Source organism: Aphelocoma coerulescens, chromosome 10 (assembly GCF_041296385.1).
Source record: "Aphelocoma coerulescens isolate FSJ_1873_10779 chromosome 10, UR_Acoe_1.0, whole genome shotgun sequence".
NCBI classification, from domain to species: domain Eukaryota; kingdom Metazoa; phylum Chordata; class Aves; order Passeriformes; family Corvidae; genus Aphelocoma; species Aphelocoma coerulescens.
Genome location: NC_091024.1, coordinates 2,629,588 through 2,650,950, shown reverse-complemented (window position 1 = coordinate 2,650,950; position 21,363 = coordinate 2,629,588). Strand labels below are relative to the sequence as shown.

At 41.6% G+C, this 21,363-nt stretch overlaps 1 protein-coding gene across 4 annotated transcripts in view; it reads left to right on the top strand.

The window, feature by feature from the left end:
• The window catches only part of SHC4 (SHC adaptor protein 4), a 29,144-nt gene extending 9,976 nt beyond the window's left edge, over window positions 1-19,168 (top strand). Inside the window, exons 3-12 of one of the 4 annotated variants that reach the window (XM_069025956.1) lie at window positions 4,471-4,534; window positions 5,425-5,544; window positions 6,623-6,676; window positions 9,036-9,087; window positions 10,099-10,225; window positions 12,167-12,344; window positions 13,655-13,715; window positions 15,084-15,263; window positions 16,737-16,990; window positions 17,676-19,166. In XM_069025956.1, coding sequence (XP_068882057.1) covers window positions 4,471-4,534; window positions 5,425-5,544; window positions 6,623-6,676; window positions 9,036-9,087; window positions 10,099-10,225; window positions 12,167-12,344; window positions 13,655-13,715; window positions 15,084-15,263; window positions 16,737-16,990; window positions 17,676-17,831 — 1,246 coding nt within the window. In that variant the 3' untranslated portion in view covers window positions 17,832-19,166. The other 3 variants (XM_069025958.1, XM_069025957.1, XM_069025959.1) reach the window with 3 other exon arrangements.
• Window positions 19,169-21,363: the final 2,195 nt, after the last annotated feature.

The window sequence follows — 21,363 nt, the reverse complement described above, 5'->3', positions numbered from 1 at the left end:
ACTATGTCAAAATTTAACAATGGAAGTATTTCCATCACCTAAAAAAAATGCCACTGCTGACCTTAACATGAGAAATTCAAAACTTAAACTGTTTGCAAACCAGATGCTGAAGTGCTGAGCTCACGCATGCAAACTTTAAAGTTCGATCAATGACAAGCTGACTGGAGCAAAGATAACATTGATTATTCCCCTATTGTTCTCTCAGGGGAGTAAGTTTATAGACACATGCACAATGCACCAACCAAGCAGCTGCTGGAAATTATCCCATTTTAACCGTGCCTGCTATTGAACTGGGGTAAAAAATATTTTTACTTTGACGTCATTTCACTAAACAAAGAGGCATCTTCTGTTTTCAGGTGAGGTAGAAAGGGTCTCTAGTTATGTTTGCACCCTTCCTTGCTTTATATGTATGTGCATGCTTAGTTACCTTATGTTATCTAAAATTGAAGATGTTATTTACCTACCTTATGAATGCTGGAAAGATCAACAACCTCATGTTTGCCAAAGTGCAGTAAGGCATCCAAAGACATGAACATGGAGGATTTACTTTCTGTTTTCTTGCTGGACTTACATTTTCAGTTGCTTGGCAGGCACATGGTTAGGGAAGGCAGAAAGTGGCCTCTCCAGTGCTATGAATGACCATGGGGTGTAGAGGTGCTGTGTGGCCAAATGACCACAGTGCAGCAAGGGAAGGGCTGGGCACTGAGGTGTTCTTTACCCTTGGTGGCTGTGGGGTGAGGTGGTTGGCAGAGGAGATTCCACTGCTTGTTTTCCAGCTCTCTGCTGTTGCCCGCCCATGACCCAACTTACTTGTTCTTAGGACATCCCTCCCATTTTGCAGAAATCTGTGATCTCAAACTCCGTGTAGATGACAAAAGTAACACCAAGAAATAACAATAAGGGTAACAGATTCTTCTGCTTGAGGGGCTTTGTATTTTTTTTGTAATGGTTAGCCTGTGCTTGCTGTTCTGGATACAAGATGTGTTTGGGTTGTCACCCTTGTGCTGTGGCGGGTCCTGCCTTAGCTGGACCCTGATACGTGCTTCTCTTGTCCAGCCCTTCAGCTCTTTTCCTCTGACACATTTCCCACTTCTGTTAAATCAAGCTGATTATCAGTCATCAAATTTGGGCATTTCTGGGAAAAGGGTTTCTGTATCTTGGATTGGGACATTAACTTGCAAACCCGAAAATGGTCAGGCAGTGAGGGGTGAAGGGCATGTGAAATGTGCAGCCGGGGAGGGCTGCTGGAAGAAGGCTGACTTTGTTTGGAAGATTAATTTCAACTTTGTTGAGCCACATAATCCCTTTCTGTTACATGGTGTAGGCAGGGCCCTAGATGCTTAAAAGCAAATCCTCAACAGCATGCTTGCTTGCTTACATCAGCCCATCTTTCGTCCTTTATTCTCGTTTTGGGGGAACAATAAACAAAGCAGCTCAGTGTTGCTGCCCACAGGCGCTCTCCCGCACGGGCATGCTCTGGGAAGAGCAGGAGCTGTGTCTGCCACAGGTTTCACTCCAGGCCTGCAGACCTAGAGAAAACCTGTGGACTGTACTTCTGAGCAGGCCTGAAAAAGAAAAAAAAAAAACAACAAAACCCCAGCTAGTCTAAAGGCTTACGGATACCAAAAATGGGTGACTCATTTCAGTTTATCGTGGACGCATCCAGAGTTTCTTTTCTTCCTAGTCTGTGGTGCAGGTCTAGTTTGTGGAAATGGCTGCATGTAGGAAGTGTTCAGTTGTAGCAGCAGGTGTTACCAAACTCCTGCTTTTCACACCTTTAAAATAATATTTGTGAAGTTTTGTTAGATCACTTGGAAAATCACTCAGAGATGTGCAGCAAGAAATGTCTGTAAGATTATTTCCTCTACCAAATAGAAGTAATAGAAACTATTAAGTAGAAATGGTTTGCCTACATTTTGGTTCCTTTTTGCTGGACAGTTGCTTCAGAGCATGGTGAAGTGGGCAGTCACCACACTTGTACAAGAACAGGCTCTGTGGCTGGCATCTCTGCCTACAACTTTTGATTTCACATGGGCTGCCTGACATGTACAAGAACTCATTTGTCACCAAAAGAGACAACTTCTCTGTTTTTCCAATTTGTTCTGTATCTGGTTTTCTTTCTAGGTAGGGCTAGACTTGAAGGCTCCAAGTAGACTTAATGTCTTGGCTCTGATTTTAATTTCCTTTAATATTGAATGAGAAGATGAGTTCTCATTTTCCAAGCTGATTATTGGAATCTGCAAGTTCATCCTGTAGGATGCCTTCCTCTTTTTTTTTTCATTTTTGGCCTTCCTCCTGGTACCAGGTAAATAAAACAGGAGCTAACCAAGAAGGGTATCAGGAATTTGCTTAAAAAATGTATTTTCAGTTGTGTAGGGGGAAGTACTTTGCCTTTAAATGCTAAGAAGGGTCAGTGTTTAAAAGGCTGGGTTTCCATCTTGTGTAGCCCACAGTGAGGCCCCTCTTCTTCCCTGCTGTTTTCACTCAGAAAATATTAATTCTATTTTGCTGTGGGTGAGGTCTCCATTCATTTGACAGCGTCCAGGTTGAATTTCTCAGGATGTTCCCTGGCAGGAAGCCTCAATGTGTATCACTGATCTTCAGTGCTTCAAGCACGTAGCCCACTGGTGTGGCAGCCTGTGGGGCACTGAGCAGGGGCAGCAGCGATGCTGGGGTTCACCAGCACTGGGCTGGCTTTACTTCCTCTCTGATCTGCAGGGTCCTGGGGGGACCATGCTCCTCACTGAGGCACCTCTGCTTCATGGGACATACTTGGCTGGAACCTTTTGCCATTGTGTGGTCTCCTGATATTTTTTAGCCCTTCTGTATTTCAGCTGGTGGGGGGGTCCGTGGCTCTGACCCAGGAAGAGGTGACTGGTCCGGAGAGATGGTCCCGAAAGGGATCGCCTTCCCGAGGCCCAGTGTCTTCCTCTCAGCTGCTGGCAAAGGAGGGCCCTTGCAGAGGCTATCAGCTCTTTAGTGATTGTCAGCTCGTGATTTCAGCTCAGCTCTGCAGGGCATCCTCCAGGCCAAACCAGACCAGAGAGAGACGAGAAGGCCCGTGTGGCTGGTTCCGCACTTCTGAACCAAAACTTTCTCAGGAGATGAAAGCCAGTGGTGTTTTCCTCCCACACATGCGCTGGGATCTGGAAACAGACAAACTTTCCTAAGCAGCTCGTTTCCTAATTAGCTCTTTGGATAATAATTCAATAATATAAACAAATAATTAAATAATTAAACAAATTCCCTTCTGCTTTAGAACAACAACAAAAAAATCCCAGCTTGGAAGATAAGTCTGAATTCAGCCATGAGAGAAAGGCTGAGGCTTGAAATGCCCAGTATGGGACCCTAAGCCTGAGAGGGTGACGGGGCCTGTGGCACAGGGCCAGGGCACTTGGAGAGGTTCAGGCTGCAGCTCCAACAGGGATGTCCAGGCAAGGTTATGGAAACTTGCAAAGCACATCCCAGCCCAGTAAGGCACTATTTTCCTGTTGACTTCAAAGCAGTAAGTGTCAGTGAGGAAAAGCCTGTGACTGCCAGCAGAAAGGTTTTTTCCCAGCTGCTGGGCTAACCTCAACCAGGGCTGTCAGTGCTCCACTGAATGCCCAAACCAGCCACCTGCCTGAGCAAAGGCCACAGTTTACCTTGTTCAAGTGTGGAAAATAGGCACAGCACACCACTCTGTTATCCTGTGTGGGATTTATCTTTGATCTAGAAATTAACACCGTGCGTGCTTTATGCCTTACGCTTCTGCTGCCTGAACTGAGAGGAACCTGCAGAGGAGAATGAGTGGCTAGAGAGAAGGTTTAGTTTGGGAAATTCCTACAAGATATGGACTGATAGCTCTGAAAATGAACTGGAGAAGCTGATTATACCTCCCCACCCCTCCACACTGTTGTTTGGGTTATTGTGTTTTTTGGTTTTGGTTCTGGTTTTTTGTTGGGCTTTTTTTTGTTTGGTTTTTTGGTTTGTTTTTCTTTTTTTTTAAAACAAATCCCAAACCCCAGAAAGTCGATCAGAGCACCCAGCTGGGCCCAGTCAGCATGCACCTGCTGTGCTAAATATGAAAGATTAAGCAGGGAGGAGCCCCTCCTGCCAAGCAAGAGACCTATTAACCATTCTGAGAAAAAGGGTTTGAAGGCATTAGGTTGTTTGTCTTGTGGTTAGTTATGTTTGGAGTTTTTTTATTAAACAAATTTTCATTAGTTGAAACCGATTTTGATGAAGAAAAAGAATCAATCCAAACCAGGCTGCTGAATCACTGTATTTTGTTAAATAGTTCTTTTGGTTGTTTTTTTTTTTTTTAACAGTGGGAGGAAAGAAGAAAGAAAAACAACTGTGAAAGACCTTCCAGAAGATTTAAGTGTTTATAAGTGGGCTGATAACAATAAATTGCAGAGTTGCTGGCTCTGTTACAGATGGTGCATGTGAAATGATCCAACAGTTTGTGCTGTACTCTTTTATTTGCAGGGAAGCAATAAGCCGACTGTGTGAAGCTGTATCGGGTACAAATGGAGCTATAAAAAAGCGGAAGGTAAATCCTGTTTTAGCTCAGCAGTTATTTTTCTATATCTGCTTTTGATAAGCAGGATACATGATTCTCTAACAGGCTTCAATCCGTGCTGGAATTAGCACATATTAATCCATCTGAACTCAGCCTGGATAACATGGAAGCGCTGGTAGCAGGGTGTTTAGCCCGTTTGGTTTGGGGCTCAGGCTATGCCCTGCTTTATTTTTCTCAGGATTAATGCTTTGCCCAGAGTTCCTGCTTCTACCAGCCCTTGCTGTGTGTGGTGCTTTACAAGTTTTAGGCTCTGGCTGCTAAATTATTGGAATTGGTTTTTTTTTTTTGGTTTGCAAGAGGGAGCTGATTCACTGGAAGATTATCTGCTACTTATTTATATATATTAAAAATTAAACACAGCTAAAATGGCAGTGTTTAATGGGTTTTATTAAGTAACTGGGATGCAATGAGAGGCAACATCAGTGGTTACAGCTGGGTTGTGTCCAGTGGAACTTATTGATTTCCTTCTGTAACTGTGGAGCTCAAGAGGAATGAACTTGCTCCTGAAAAAGGAATACATGAGAGAATTTCTTGCTTTACCCAGAAACACTTCATCCTTAGGAAACAAAGAAGAGTTCAGAAGGAAAATTGCACATTCTGAACTACTGAGCTATAATATTTAGCTCACTGGGGTTTTGCTTTAAAACTTTTTTCTCCTATTGCTGATGTAAAACCCATTCCTACCAGTATTGTATTCAGAGCTGATGTTTGTTAGAAGATCTATTTGTGTTTGATCGAGCCATTATCCTTTCTCCATTAAAAGTCTCAATAAGATACCGTAAAAGCTACTTGACTTTGATATGTTTCTGCCCCTCACAGAGTGGGCTGACAGCCTCTTTCTTTTGTTTCTTTGTTCAAAGCCTCCAGTGAAGTTTCTGTCTTCTGTACTTGGCAAAAGTAACCTTCAGTTTTCTGGCATGAATATAAAGCTGACCATTTCAACAAGCAGCCTCACTTTGATAAATGCTGACACGCAGCAGGTAGGATACATGTAATCAGTGTCCTTTTTTCCATGCTACTGTTTTCTCCTTCTTCCTGGCTTCTGACAAAAGGCTGTGCCCTTCAAAGGGAAAGCAGCACCCTTTAGCAGACTCTGTTGAAGCTGAATTACATGATGCCTCTGAATTTAAAATGAAAGCACTTTGGAGAAACTGAACATACAGCAGCAGGTCCTTTTAGTTCATGATGGTGTGTTCCATGGGGAGGGATCCTTGAGCACTTGGCAAACTGTTTCTCTGGATGTGTTTGCCTGTAAAGTGCCTAATAAACAAGGCACTAGGCCCAGCTGTAGTTTCTAACAAGTCCTAGGAGGAAAAAAGAAATTGATATAGATACTAAGTCAGAACTTGGCTTTGGTGTCATTCAAAGCTGTTTTACAGCTGGGTAATACATGTGTACAATCAATTATACTACGTGAAGTCTCCAGGCTCCATTGAGGTGTGTTTCTGAGAGCTTGGATTTGCTTGGAACTGGGCTGTGCTCCCTTCCTTCTTGGCAGATATGATAAGAATCTTTGTCCTGCCCACCCAGTTCCTCCCTCAGCTGTTGGTATTGGCTCCCAGAATGATCTCGCCCCAGACCAGCAGCAGGTTTTGCTCCAAGCTGGAGCAGGAGAACATCAGGGAGGTAGTTTTGGCTCACTGGCTCTGGGAATCCTGCACTGAGCCGGTGCCATGCTGAGCATCAAGGAGCTCTTAGGGCTTTGTCTGTAGTGCTGAGGTCTCCTGTCCATTGCACATCTGTTCCAGGAGGGGATTAGGACACCAGGTTTCCCTTCCTTTTGTGTACAGTTAGAAGTTGGTGGTTGAATTAATTCTGGAAACCCTTTAAGGAAGATTACTCAGGTTTCTAGACACTGCTATGAGAACATGAACATGAGAACATGAACAGGTAGTCTCAAAAATATTCCTATTTTTATCTCCTTCCTTCCTAAATGAGATATGCATAAATTAATAAACTGGGCTATTATGAATTTAATTGCTTGTTCTATGAAGACATGTTCTGCTGTCTTCTAATGTGGCCCATGAGCATGTTTAACTAGTCTGTTATGCTTTTCAGATTATTGCCAACCATCACATGCAGTCCATCTCATTTGCTTCTGGAGGTGACCCAGTAAGTATTGATGTATAAGATATACTTCTGCAGGTATAATGAACTTACATAATAATTGTTACCTGCAAATACTTTGCTTCATCCCTTCCTTCCACAAGCACTAACAGAGTACACTGCATTTCTGGATCATGACCAGTAACACAAGAAAACAGAGGGACTGAAACTGAAAAGGGAATGTGGAATAGACTCAGTGCATCTTTAATAGACACATACAGTTAACTTTCCTGTTGCCCATCAGTGAGCCTCAGTCCATTCAAAAGCCCTCTGACTTGGGCATCTAAAAATAAGAATGTGAACATAGGAATCGATCTGTTCAGTGGTCCCTGTGGTCCAATACCTGTCACAAAAGCTGTCAGCACTGGCACCTCTATATTTTTAGATTAATTTTGAGTCAAGCAAAGAGCTCCTATGAGACAGATGTGGCATCACCACCTTCCTCCTGCAGATAGGGCTGTTCTTCCTAGTGTCACAGCCATGCAGTCATGGATGTTTTCAACCCAGAGGTTTTTTTTATTCTATTCCAAACTCTTTACTGCAATGATTGTAAGCAGGAGATGGCATCTATCTGGGTTGGATAAGTAATTCTTTAGGGCTTGTTTACCTTTTTTAGTGCTTTTTTGTAATATTATCCTGCACTGGTCTTGCACAGTGACCTCATCAGATTTCAGAGGCTACACAGTGCTGGGTTTGGTCAGTGCTTAATGGCAGGGTCAGCAAGAGATGTGCTTGCACACAGATGTGCTGCAAGAAATGGGCTTGGTGGTGCAGCTGGTGACACTTGTTACTGGGAGGATATGTAAAATAGAGGTCTTGCTCATCAGTGGTGACTATAAATCTAGTGGCCCTTCGCATAAGGGGCAATTTTGTTGTCTTGTTCAGGTAATTTTTTCAAAATTCTGTTTACATTTAAAATGGGAGACAGTTTCCACAGGGCATGTCTTTCCACCTGCCCCACATTCAGGGTCTAAGTGAAGTTCATAGCTCTGGGCTATGAAGGAGTAGCACTATTCTGCCTGAGAATTAAGCCTGTTCTGGCTTTCCTTTAAAGCAAAATCATTCAGGCATGTACATAAACATTAAAAAGACATAAAAAATAGCAGGTACTGCTCCAGTTACTCTAGTTTCTAGTTGCTCCCTAGATCCAATTTATTTAAAAATATCTATCCTAAAATATTTATGAACTTTAAGAAAAAGTTGAAAGGAAAAGGAAGGAAATTGAGTTCACTAGATGCATAAGAAATATTTAGCTTGCTTTGTTTTAATGATATTAACTTTAGAGATTTTAAAAAAAATTATCTAGGACAAGTTCTGCTGGCCCTAAGACCTGCCTCTTGTGTCATCCATTGTGAATTATTAAACGATTGTTCTTGTGCATATTGCAAATGGAGCCTTTTTTCCTGCCAGCTGATTGCATCTTCCCTCAAGAGAGCCATGCCTTTAAGCTGTGAATTGCATTTTCCCCTTCCCACCTTAAAGATCCAAAATAACAAAATGCATCTTTAATAATTAAAAGAATGTTATTCATTACCTCACCAATTTGACTATGAAACTGAATTATCAAGCCACTCTTTGCTTTTGTGGTATCATTAGAAATGTTAATTTTTTTATTCCAGTTCCCTTTTCAGTTTGACTAGAAAAAGAGGATTATTTCAGTGCTGGCTGGAAAGAGAATCAGAAAGAGAAAAGTGATTATACTGAGGTTGTCTGATCTCAGCAGCAGCTTTGAGATCCAGGGTAATTTAACCTGATTGTAGCCAGACTAAAATCAGGCAGCAGCAATTGAGATCAGATACTCATTTTATTCCATGTAATTTGAAAGTTTACCTTTTCTCTAAGATGCCTTCAAAATTCAATCTTTTTGCTACAAATTGGAAACATTATGACTTGTCCTTTGCAGTATGTTAGCACTATTTTATCTTCCACTGATTCTGATAAGGACTGTCCCAGCCAGAAGCTGTGACCAGCAGTCACACAGCCCTGATGTGTTACACGGGAGAGGCTGTGAGCTCCTTGGGAGCAGTGGAAGGAGCAGCATTGCCTGCTGATGAGGCACCAGTTGTGTTTCTACTCCTGTTGCAGAGCTGGAATTGAATACATGGTTTATTGGAGACTCAAAGAATGCCAAATGGTCTAGTGCAATTTTTAGAAGAAAAAGAATATGGGACAAGTGTTGGTAGCTACCAGTGTGTCACTGATACTTTCCTTCGCTCACTTGGCTAGTACCTCTGGTTGTTTTTCCCTAGAAGAAGTGTGCATTTTAAAGCTAAACATGTATCTGTCTATACTCAATTGCTTTGCTGTGGTGGTAGGGTGGTTCATAATTATAATGTTCAAACATTTGTTGTCTTCTTTCCTGTAGGATACAACAGATTACGTGGCATATGTAGCAAAAGACCCTGTTAATCAGAGAGGTATTGAAACAATTTTCCAATTCTTACATGTGTTTATATGATTGCTTTATTTGTATGTAACAAGGAATTGTTTGAGTTTTAAAATAAGAAAGCTACTGAACAGCTCAATACTCTGTACAATTTCTGGCTTTGCTGTATGGGTAGGGGTAATAGTGTGCAGGCTGTGACTTTAAATGCTACGTTCTTTGTGCAACGAAGTGAGACTGCAGGTCACACTAAAGCTGTACTAGCTGCTGGCTCCATGAAGGGGTAGGAAAAGGAAAGGTGGGCAGCTGCTCTGCTCCAAGACAACTTTCAGGTGAGGGAAGGGTAGTGAATGAGCCTCCTCATCTAACCCAGACTTGTGGGTGTGTTGCTGGAAGGCAGAGTGGGGCATGTACTCAGCTGTACAAGACCTTTTCCCCTCTGGAGCCTAACCCAGGAGATAAAATCCCTTTCCATCACTCATTATTTATGGGCAGTACAAAAAAGACTGGCATTTGGCTGCTTCTTTCATGCCAGCCTGTTCTCAGACTGTTCTCAACACTGCCAATGGCTATGGAGTTGGTGGTGGCAGCTCCCAGGAAAGCTCACTCTAAGGTGCTGTGGTGGCTCATACAAGTAGGAGGTTTTCTGGAGAAGCTGGGTTGCAGCCTCACGGTGTGGTCTGCCACCCCTCAGCCCCAGGATGCCAGAGCTGCCCATACTTGTTTTGTCATGCTGCTTCACATGAAAACTGCACATTGGTAGTTTCTCCCCTACTTGTGCTTACTGTCAGGCACGGGGAGAAAAGGAGATGCAAGAAGCATAAATGGAGAGTTTCTTTTATTGAGGTATAAGAAGATACTATGCTTAAAAAATACCTAGAGCAATTTCCTTAATACATGAACCATCCCAATCTGTATAATGTCCTAAAGCTATCTACATGCATATTTTCATGCCTAGCTTTTCTACTATCAGCAATACAGCTTGAGTCTCTACTTTCTGGTATAAACTGCATTTACTCAACTAAAGTAAGGTGTCTCTTTGCAGCATGCCACATCCTGGAATGTCCCAATGGGATGGCACAGGAGGTGATCAACACCATAGGGCAGGCTTTTGAGCTCCGGTTCAGACAGTACCTGAAGAACCCATCCAGCCTGGTTACATCTAATGAAAGGTCAGCATATTCTCAGTCACTTAACTGGTAGTTTCCTTCTCTTTAGTACTTTTCAGGACAACAATACACTATGAAGAGTGATCCATAAGTAAGATGCTTTGAGTATGCTTTCTGGACATAGGATAATTGTAATATATGCCTGTATATGCAGTGTATAAGATACCAAAATTAGCTTATTCCAGTAATCTCCATTGATTTCTGTGACATTTGTACAGGTGCAGAACACAGAATTAAGCTGTATTGTTCCTTAGATAAAGCATCCTTATTTTAAGTCATGCAAGTTGAACAAATGTTCAAATTACTCTGCCCGAATAAGTTCAGCTCTATAAATAGCACACACACAGAGACTGAGCTCAGTCCTGACCTGTGCCAAGTGTAAGCTTGCTGCAGCTGTAGAAAGTGTGTGGTGGCAAAAAAAAGCCATTTTAATTCACCTTTCTGCTATTCTGCTCATGTCCTGGCAGCAGCCTCGGTTTTCACCTGGTGTGACTTACATCAGCCTCATGTACTGAAATAAACACAGCCACCACTTGGCATTTTAAAGTGTGAAGCCCTGTCCTCTGCACATTGCCCAAAATACAGGGCCTAGATTAGTTTCTGGACCACAATTCCCCATTTAAATTACCCTTTTTCCATTGCACTGGGGACACAATTCTTGCTCTAATTTATGGCTCTCCTCACAGATTAGCCATGCCTATTTTCCTCAGGCTTCTTTTTACTGCAACACCAAATTTGATTGCCTGATACTTCCTATGAGTAGGTAAAGCTGTGGCACTGCTTACCTGCACTCTGAGCACAGGAGTTCTGTGCAGGCAGTGTCTCTGGAACACAGCTGGTTTTATTACATAAATGCAACTCCAACTCCAGTTTATATTTATTCCAATGTATATGGTGGTTCTCGCCATTCCACTGCTAAAACTGGTCTGTTTTCCCTGGGGAAAATAACCAGAGGAAAAGCCTTTCTTTCCTAAGAAACACTGCTAGGTTATGTCACAAGTAGCATAGGGGCAGGGAGAAATGGAAGAGGGTAATTAGATTTCCTCCTTGAGCATATCCCACAGCCAGCCTCGGAGGACGGTCCTTGGGCAGAGAAGTCGGATATTGCTGTGTGAATGAGTCACTCCCTTCCAAACTACTATGAATCACATAATCAGCTACTTGAACGTTATCTCTTTCCTGCTCATGGCCTTTTATCCAATTATACTCTTTTTAATCAGAGAAGTAAGATTTGAGATGAGTTTTTTTATTTTGGGACCGGAGACAGTACAGGAAGCACCTAGTTGTTTTGTAGTGTATCAGCTGTACATTTAAACTATCATCATTCTGGCTTCACTCAAAAAAACCCATAGTGTGTTCTTCTTCATGTCATTCAGTGTTCCCTTCAAGCTGAACCAGAATATTGATTGTGGTTATTAAAATCAGGGTACATGCCACTTTTTTTTCTTTTTTTTTGGTAGCAGTATTTGATTTTCTAAAACAGTTGCAGGCTTGTTTGACTAAATGCCATGAGGTTTTAATTTTTCTCTTGAAGTCTGGCCGCCCCCACCCCAGCAATCTCTAGATTTATGGAGTTGAGTCAAGAAGCCACAAGAATTAGTTTTATGGTCACATTTTGGATACCTTAATGAACAATGCTTTGGAATTCTTAAAGTTTCAGTAGTTGCCTCTTACCTTTTCTTTGACTTGAAAATATGTCTGGGCTGCCTGGTGCTAATGAAATGACTGTACTTCCCTTTACCCCAAACTGTCATGACTCTATTTTTAATTCAGGAAGAAGTAACTGGAAAAATAAACAGCTCTGGAAGTTCCAGCCCAAAGCCCTTTACAGCCTCCGTATGGCGGATCTGTGTATTGTGCGATGTGCAGGCACTGGGGATGTTTGCCTACACCAGAAAGCAATTGATTACATCAGAATCTTCTCCCCCCCCCCATTTTTTTCAGCGAGGCAGCAAATGCTAATGGATCAGCTGGGAATTCACGGGAGAGGGAGGATCATGAATATTACAACGAAATTCCAGGGAAGGAGCCTCCCACCGGTGGAGTGTTAGACATGCGAATGAAAGTGCAGACAGACCAAAGGGCTAAGTGTCCTATCCAGTGCAAAAAGCAGTATTGCTCAGTAAGTACATCATCTTCTGGGATAAATATTCGCTGCCTATTATGGGAATGAATAATAAAATGTTTCTGTGGTGTTAAAGCATGGCATTAACATCAGAACCAGGTCCTGATTATCCTGGGAAAAGGTTTTTTTAGGCTAGATTTAATGATGCTTAGTACATAATTGAATCCCAAAGCACTTTCTGAATATTAACTGGTTTGTCCTTAGAGTACTTTTAGGAGACCAAGTAATATTCCCTTGTTCACTCATTAGCTCTGAGAAGAAAATAGATACCAATTTAAATGGCTTGTTGGAGAGAACATCTGCAAAATCTGGGACCTCCTGGCTCCTGATTCTGTGATCTAATAAATATTTCATCCTGTGCATTATGCTCTACAACTTATACACACAACATTGACTGATTGCAATATATATACAATATTCATTACTCTTGGATTGTTTCAAGAAGCTCTGTTAAATCAGCAAAAGATATCTGTGGCTCTTGTCTGGGATAGTGGGAAATAAAAACATATCAGGGAGTAAAACAAGCCAAGTTTAGACTGGCTGCACAGATTTCAAAGCCTGCTATGCAAGACCTTGGGAACACCATCCTTTCCCCACACAGGAAAGAAGGCACCACCACTTTGCTCAGAGGGAGCACACTCAGATGTGCCTGCTGGGATCCAGTTGGTTCTGTCTAAAAACTTGCTGCTCCCAAGTGTTATTTGTGTTTGGTGGCAACTGCTCCCGGGCTGCTGCGTGTTCCTCTGCTACTGCTCCATTTTTTGCTAATGTGATCCATACTCCATATATCAGGTCTCCACCTCCCCAACAGTTCTCTAATTCTAAAAATGTTGTACTATATCCTGAGTTTGAACCTGACATTTGCCAGAGCTGTTGCAAGGAGTTACCCTGCATGTAAATGCAAATGCCTTTTTCCCATGGGGTGTTACTTTTTGGTTTTCCTTTCTCTTTCAGTGCTGCTCAGACAATTTAGTGACCATTTCACTTTCAAACCATGATACCTGTAGTTGCTTTTATCATGAGGGACATTTATAAGAAAATCTGAGCTTTCTTACCCAGGAGTTATGCTGTATATATACTAAACCTTAGATACACAACTGGGCAGTTATATGAGGTTGGAGTCCAGATGTGACATCCTGCAGAAAGAAGAGTATCAGTGTGAAATATTATTTGAGGAGATGGGAATTTTTTGGTGAAGAACATGCTTAATTATCTGTATGTCTCTTAAGTGAGACACGGATGTATTGAAATTACCTGAGTTTTCTAAGGGACTGCCTTATGTGACCAATTTTAAAATTTTTCTGCAGACAGGCAGCCCAACGTTCATCAATATATATGAAAATTGTCCAGAAGAAAACAAAACTGTGGGTATGTACTCCATTTTCCTTCTCATGCATATGCAGAATTAGCCAGAATAGGCTGCCTGGAAGAGCTGCCCCTTGGCTTTCGATACAATGGTGAAAAGTGTTCTACTTAGTGGGTCATTTTTAGTTCCCTAGATGAAGTGCAGACAAAAAAGCCTTACAGCTTTTCTAAAGGCCACTGATCTATCTTCATGCCTGCTGGCAGACTTACTCATTTTACTTCTCATGATACTGTACAGTAGCTCTTTGTTTTTTTTAATTCTCTTTTATACTCTGTTGTTTTATTCCCTTTCTTCATACCATTTGAAAAAAGAAGACACTTCATTACTTATCAGTCTCTGAATATATCCCCTCTCCTACAAATGCTCAATGAGACCCAAAGTATCAGCATTGGGTTGTTCCTACAGAACCTGGTCCCTTGGTTCCAGCATCCCTGGCTTCTCAGTGTGACTGTGCCCTTCCCCTGCCTTAGGCAGCTTTGTGCCCAGGATCAATTTGCCTTTAGCAAAACCTGCTCTCAGGGACCCCAGGAGATCATCACCCTCCATCCCTTTCTGGACTTCCTTTGCCACAGCTGATGCCCTGAGCACATTTCCTCAGCTCCTCTCTTTCACTGCACAATGAGGTCCTTTCTGAATTCCCACCTGCACGGCTCTGAAGCGCTCCATTACACTGTCTGCAGGGGATACTTCAGTTTCTTGTGTTATTTCCAATTCAAGGAAAGGAGAATCAAATGGTTTCTACAAAGAGAGGGTGAACAAATAAAAGAATGAATGAATAGATCTATGAATAAAACGTTTGTTGAAGAGCAAAAATATGCCTGCTATTTGGCTAGCTGAAGTGCTATTATTTTCTTACCCTGCAGGGGATATTCTGTTAGCCTATTCCTAGGCTTGGATCCTAACCTGACAGATGTGGCTTTGGCTCTCCAGGCAGAGCCTCAAAGCACCAATCTCCTTCATATTTCCCTTCTCCACCAGAATAGCAAGAGAGAGAATTGCTCAGCTTCCCACAAGCTCTTTTTGTGGTGCAGAGGGGAAGGAAAGGGTTTTGCAACAAATAATGTATATGGTTTGTGTTTCTGTAGAGTCATATGTATTAATGTCTTTCCAATCTGTGGGTGATCAATGTGCTGACATTGATTAAAGCAGAATTGAACCAGTGCAGAACATTTCTGAAAACTTCATTCTAATTAATTTTGGACCTTGTGCCTTCTAGCCATAAGGAAAAACAAGGTCATTTGCATTTTTCTTTTCCTTCTGAATTACTTAAGTGGGATATAAAGAAGAACATCATTCCTATTTCAGCCTTTACAGTTACTTAAAGCTGAGCTAAAAGAAGGAAATCTGTGCATACTATATACTAATTGCAGGTAATTGTGATGAGAGATCACAGAAGACAATAAAAGAGGCAACCTCATTGAAACCTGCCCACAAAGCAGATCTCTTTGATGATCCGTGTTACATCAACACCCAGTCCCTGCAGTCTGCAGCCTGTGCAGCCCGAGGTCCAGCAACAGCACAGATCACTGGGAGCCCGCTGCGCCAGGCCAGTAGGTTCCCATTGCAATGCCATAGCTGTCCAAGTGCTGGAAGGAGGGGGGCTTCTCATCTCTCTGCATGGAGAAAGATTTGGGTTTCCCATAAGAAATATAGAAAAGCTGGGAGGAAGAAATCTATCATGGTTGTTCTTTTTGCTTGTTAAATTCAAGAGAAAGGGGATTAAGGAGTAAAAGTAGTGATGGTAAACAAGCAGAGTAACCTTTCATCTTCTGTAATTGATTTACCACAATGAATAGAGTGCCACAGGGATTAAAAAGCAAGTCTTTAGAATGATACAAGCTTAGGACTGCACCTTGCCTCAAGGAGAAGGGGTTCTCCTATATGTTCAAGGTCTTAAGCACACTAAGGTGGAAATGACCTCAGATGCCTTTGCTTCACAGGCAGTAGCATGCAAGATTACAGAGAGATTATTATGACTGTCTTTTCTCAGTTCTTCCACAAGTGACCATTGAATCTCATCCAATAATTTCTAAATCAAACTGTTTGATCTGTGGTATCAATTAAATGTATGTCAAATTAAAACTTGATTTATGGACTCAAAGTGGTGGATATCCATTAAATGATTATATGGTTGCTACTGATTGTCCTCATTACTGAATACACTTTATCAGCTTTGCCTTTTATGGTTTCCCACTGAGTGTTTTCTGTCAGAGTTGGCTCCACACAAGAAAGCGGACAAAGGACCGGACAATAAAGGAAATACAATAAAGAAATCTGTGACCATTGAGACATTTCCAACTTGGGGCTGCATCATGCTCTAAAAAGAACTGCCTATATCCTGAGGAGCCTTAGGTTGCACAATTCCATTGAAGAAGTGGTATCCTCTTATTTTCCTTAGAAGAACCCTGCCTGTGAATCATCTGCAGTCTGACTGGCTATATCCCAAGCCACCCAGTTTTTTTAGTACATTTGGTAATTGTTTGTTTTTTCACAGCAAATGCATCATGCTGTAATCCTTCCCTTCTGGCTATGTTGGCTATGTTGTCTTACATTCCTGCACATAGCTGGAGCCACTCAACATGACTCTCCCAATGATCTGTGACAATCTCTTCAGAGTTTGTTAAGGAAGAAGGAAAAACAAGATCTTAAGAGAAAAAAAAAAAAGAACAACAAAAATCTTGTTTTTACAAGGAAGATTTGACTTTTTCATAGAATCAAAGAAATATAACCCCAAACCAGTACAGCGTCAGAAAAATTCCTGTTTCTGATCCCTGTTGCCTAGCGACCAAAGGCTTTCCCATCTAAGGTAGGGGAAGAGGTGGTGTGATAATTTTGCCTAATGCACTGGAGGGTCGAGAGCCTTCTTGCATGCATATTCTTACAGTCTGTAAGGTTGGCTTGATCACAGCTTCAAGACTGAATCGTTTGAATTTTTGGAAAACTATTAAAAACATTGTCTTGCATCCTTTTAGGATGAAGTTCTAGGTGAAGTGTCCAATACATTCCCTTTCATTTAATTTTAGAGTTACCGGAAGCTGTTCAGCAGAGTGCCACAAGCAACACAGCTGGTCTCTGTGTTCTGCCACAAATAAAGCAACAGCTAAAGAATGAAGATTGTTACCATGGCAAATTGAACAGGAAAGCAGCAGAGAGCCTCTTAGTCAATGACGGGGATTTTCTGGTACGAGAGAGCACAACGTCACCTGGTCAGTATGTCCTCAGTGGACTTCAGGGAGGGCAGGCAAAGCACCTACTCTTGGTGGATCCTGAGGGCAAGGTATGAATATTTCCTATAATGAAATTTTAGCGCTGCTCAGATATTTCAATCAAAATGCATGGATGTGTTCCATGAAGTGGAATTGATTTGATACCATCCAGTTTAGTTTAAATATAGCCAGTGGTTGCAGTAGGTTTGAAAGTTCAAAAACTTATAAGTACATGGAAGGACCACTTAGGGACTTAAATACTGTTAGTCCAGGTGCTGATAATTAGTGTAGACACTTAACACATCTTTCTAATCATTAGTGCTAGAAAAAAATAACCCTATCCTTAAATTATTAATTTCTGGATACAGAAAAGGTTTGTTGTCACTTCAATCCTACTTTCTTCTGCTCAGGATTAGAAGACCAGTCTTGAGTGACATCTCTGAGGAGAGAGTAAATAAGAAAAGTAATCCTCCACAGGCTTTAGGGAAAACTATGTTCTGTGGAGAAAAAAAAGGTTATTTCATTCCCCTTTGCAGAATTAGCCCAGTTTGACATACAGTCTCTTTAACTTTTCCTCTACTTTTCATGTGAGCTAATGGTGGGTCAGAGGATAGGTCTGAATTGCTGTCTACAGCCTAACTGTCCTGCTCACGTGAGTTCAGTGGCTTGCCTTTTGACTTTATTGTGTTAGGCTCATGTTCAACCAGTTATAAGCACAATCTAACCATAAATATATTCTTTTGCTTCTTCCACTAGGTGAGAACCAAAGACCATATATTTGATAGTGTGGGTCATCTTATTCAGTATCACATGGAAAATAATTTGCCAATCATCTCTTCTGGAAGTGAAGTGAGCTTGAAGCAGCCTGTAAGGAAAGAGAGTAATATGGGACACATGCAGTATCACAAATAATCCCTTGGATCTCACAAAGCCCAAGACAATTCATACCTGAACTTTCTATTATGAAGACAAGTCAAAAAAATATAGACTGCACTTTCTGCTGCTGTTCCAGAAGAAGCCCTTTTGTGTGTGTATGTATGAATATATGTATATGTGTATATCTATGTAGATCTATAGAGATCAACAAGCATAGTTATATAGATACATATAATCTTAATCTTAACAAAGCTACACCTTCAGAGTGTGAGATTCATTTGTGAGAAGGTATTTTAGACATGCACAAATGTCACTTTCAAGGTCATACTGAATCAGTAACTATTTAAAAGCACAATTAAAACATGCAAAAGCTCACTTGAAAGAACTGCTGGAACATTAGTATGTGCCTTTTAGCATAGAATTATTGAAACCAATATTATTTATACTGAATTAGTTTTGGGTGGTTAAACAAACATGTCTAAGCTTTTAACTATTTGCCAAAAAACAAGTACAATTTGAATATTACTAAAATGTCGTCTTCTTTCGATAGACACTAACAATTTCATTTTGCTTGTAACAGCACTTTACTAGCAAGTAACGTTTGAAATGAATAGCATTCACAATACAGAAAGGTTGTCCAGTTTCTTAATCATTTTTTGTCACTGTCTGACTACTCAAAAGATTTGAGATTATGAACATTTACAAAGTTGAAATTAATATATGTAATATAATTTTGGAATAGAACTTGTTAAAGGACAAGCATGCTAGATCTTGATATTTTTGTCCTGCATATGATTTTACTATTATTATCAATTAATACTGGAAACATCTTTTTAAAGGTAGGCTAAATATATTTTCATTGATTACATAGTTGTTTACAAACTAGAAAAGCTGAACAAAACTAATGATACATTTGGGGAGAAAACTATTTAAAAGATGTTTGAACTTTGCATGTGTCCTTATTCAGTGCTCTTTCCAAAACAAGACAGTTTTCCCCTCTTCACGTAGAGTCAGTTTGTTCCTAAACATGGAAAAAAGTCTTTTAAAAGAAATCTATTAATTGTTTTGCCACAATAAATACTCTACATACGAACAATCCTATATTCAGAGTGAACAGTGATTTATTTGGCTTCCTTTTGAAGAAACAGCGATTTAATAAGTAACTGAAGAAAGGCGGGGCAGATTTGGGGAATGAGCTGGTAGTCCAGGTGATGGCCTGATGGAAATTGTGCCTTTAAGATCAGCAATGTCCTCTGGCATGAGCAGACGTAATTCTCTCTGTCTCTGTCTCTCTCCCAGCCCACCGGCTCAGTTCCTAAGGCAGACAATTGTTGTGGAGTTCAGCAGTTGCTGGAAATCTTGACTATAAAAAAAAAACATTCTGTTTTTTTGCCAGTGTTCATGGTAAATGGGACACTGTAGTATGAGCTCTTTCCTTTAGAAAACCAGAGGAGAGGTCATATACAGATAAAATTATGGAAGACAAGCTTCCTTGGAGGGGAAAATGTAATGTAAAGAGCCACACTTAGAGCCTACTAGAAAACATCTTTATTTTTATCCTCAGCTCATAGCCATAAAAATACATTTCATTCTTTGATAATAACATGATTAAAATACTTAATTACATATACTGAAGCAGTGAGAAGCTTTAAAACAGTAGTAGTTGATTTCCTTGCTAATAGTCTAGCATTTTTGATACCCTAAGCCTTCAGACTAGCAACCCAAACTTATGCCCATTCTATCCTATGCAAGGTGCTCTACCTGTGAAGGCCTCCAGCAAGAGGCCTCCTTCATGCTCAAGCTCTGTGCCACAGCAAGGACAGCTGGCAAGAAACTTTAACTGGGACATTAACCCCCTGCATAATATCCTTTCTAGTCTCACATCTTGTCAAACTTCCAAATGTCCTTGATAAGACTTTATGGAGCAAGCAATGAAGCAAACCCAGCTACTTCTGTGGCATGTCAAGGGGAAAGAAAGACCTGCTGGTTTTGTTTTTGCATCAAAGCTGAGTTTTATGACAGGTCATAGAAGGAAAATGTGCAAACTCCACCTCTATTTATAGTACAAATCAAAGTTACTCAGGACCTAAATAACAGCATTTGGAGCTGTGATAGTACAAGATCAAAGTTTTTTGACTTTGCCAGTCAAGATGCTGACTCAGGGACTTTTTCCACTTCATCAGTTTTCACTTTACCAGTGAATAAGAACAGCCAGAGCCAGTGTGTGATGTTTGGAACACAGTATAGTGCAGTCTGTGTCTCCCTCTTTGAGTATCACTAATGTAAAAAGTTTAAAAGACCTGAATCTTTGTTCTGATGGTCCTGCATACTTTTAGTGGCTGAAGCAGAACTATGAAGGAAAAAGGAAGGAAAGAGAGATAATTGGGTGCTAGGGCAATACAGAAGTGTATCAAAATCTTTTGATGTGAGAGAAAGCAGATAATCCAACTAATTACAGATAAAAATCAAACACAACACATCCATGCATTTTCCTAGAATAAACTACATTCATTCTCAGTTTTTGGTTTCTAGCATTTACAAGCCTTCATTTAAGCTATTAATGCTGCTCTGTGGCCCAGATGTCTCATGTAAAGTACACTGTCAGCTCCTCTGTGGAAGTCTTAGAAATAATCATGCTAAAAAGAAAAATAGTTGTCCGAATTTTGGAAAGTTTTCAAAATATTGTTCCTGAGAAACTCAATATGAATTGTCAGACATTTAAACCCTTTTTTGTTCTTGTTTGAGTCATTTAATGCCTGTGAAAATGCTGAGAATTGGTTAATCTCTGTCGGATGGTTACTAGAATCCTCTGGGAAAATGGCTGATTTCGCCTATAATGTCACATTTACTAGACACAGCGTGTTCGCTCCTTTTCAAACTTCTATAAATTTTACTGAAACACATGAACTGTTTGCTCCCATCAATAAAAATGCTGTAACGAATGACCCAAACGTCTCCGCCGCGGGGTCCTTTCCCTCGTCCGGCCTGAGGGCGAGGCGCCAGCTGGGGCTGTTACAAACGGAACCAACTCTCCGTCAGAACGGCTCCCTGCCCGCGACTCCGGCAATAAACCTGCGCCTTCTGAGGAGGTCTCAATTTTTTAAAGAGAATGAGCTCTCGGAACAGAGCGGGTGCCCGGGCACCCGAGGGAAGGCTGCCTGGGGAAGGTGCTCGGACGGGAGAGATGCCCGCGCATCCCCTCAGCGCTATCGTGACTTTGTCGTGAGGCGCAGCTCGCGGGCACATGACGTCACCCCGCGGCCGCGCGTTGCCAGGCAACCGCCACGTCCCGCTGCGAGATGGCGCCGCTGCCCGCCCGCGGAGGCCCCGCCCCTCACAAAACTCGCACTTCCATTGGCCGTCTGCTTGGCCAATCAGCTCGCCAGACGCGTTCCCGCGAACATGCGCGCCTGCTTTCAAACAATCAGCGGGGGCGGGCCTGCTCGCCCACCCTTCCGCGCGGCTGGGCGGGCTCTGTTGCCGGTTGGTGTTCGGGGCTGTCAGTCAGCGCGGCTGAGGGCGCTTCTGGCCGCCGATTGGCGCTCGTGGCTGTCAATCAGCGCGGCGG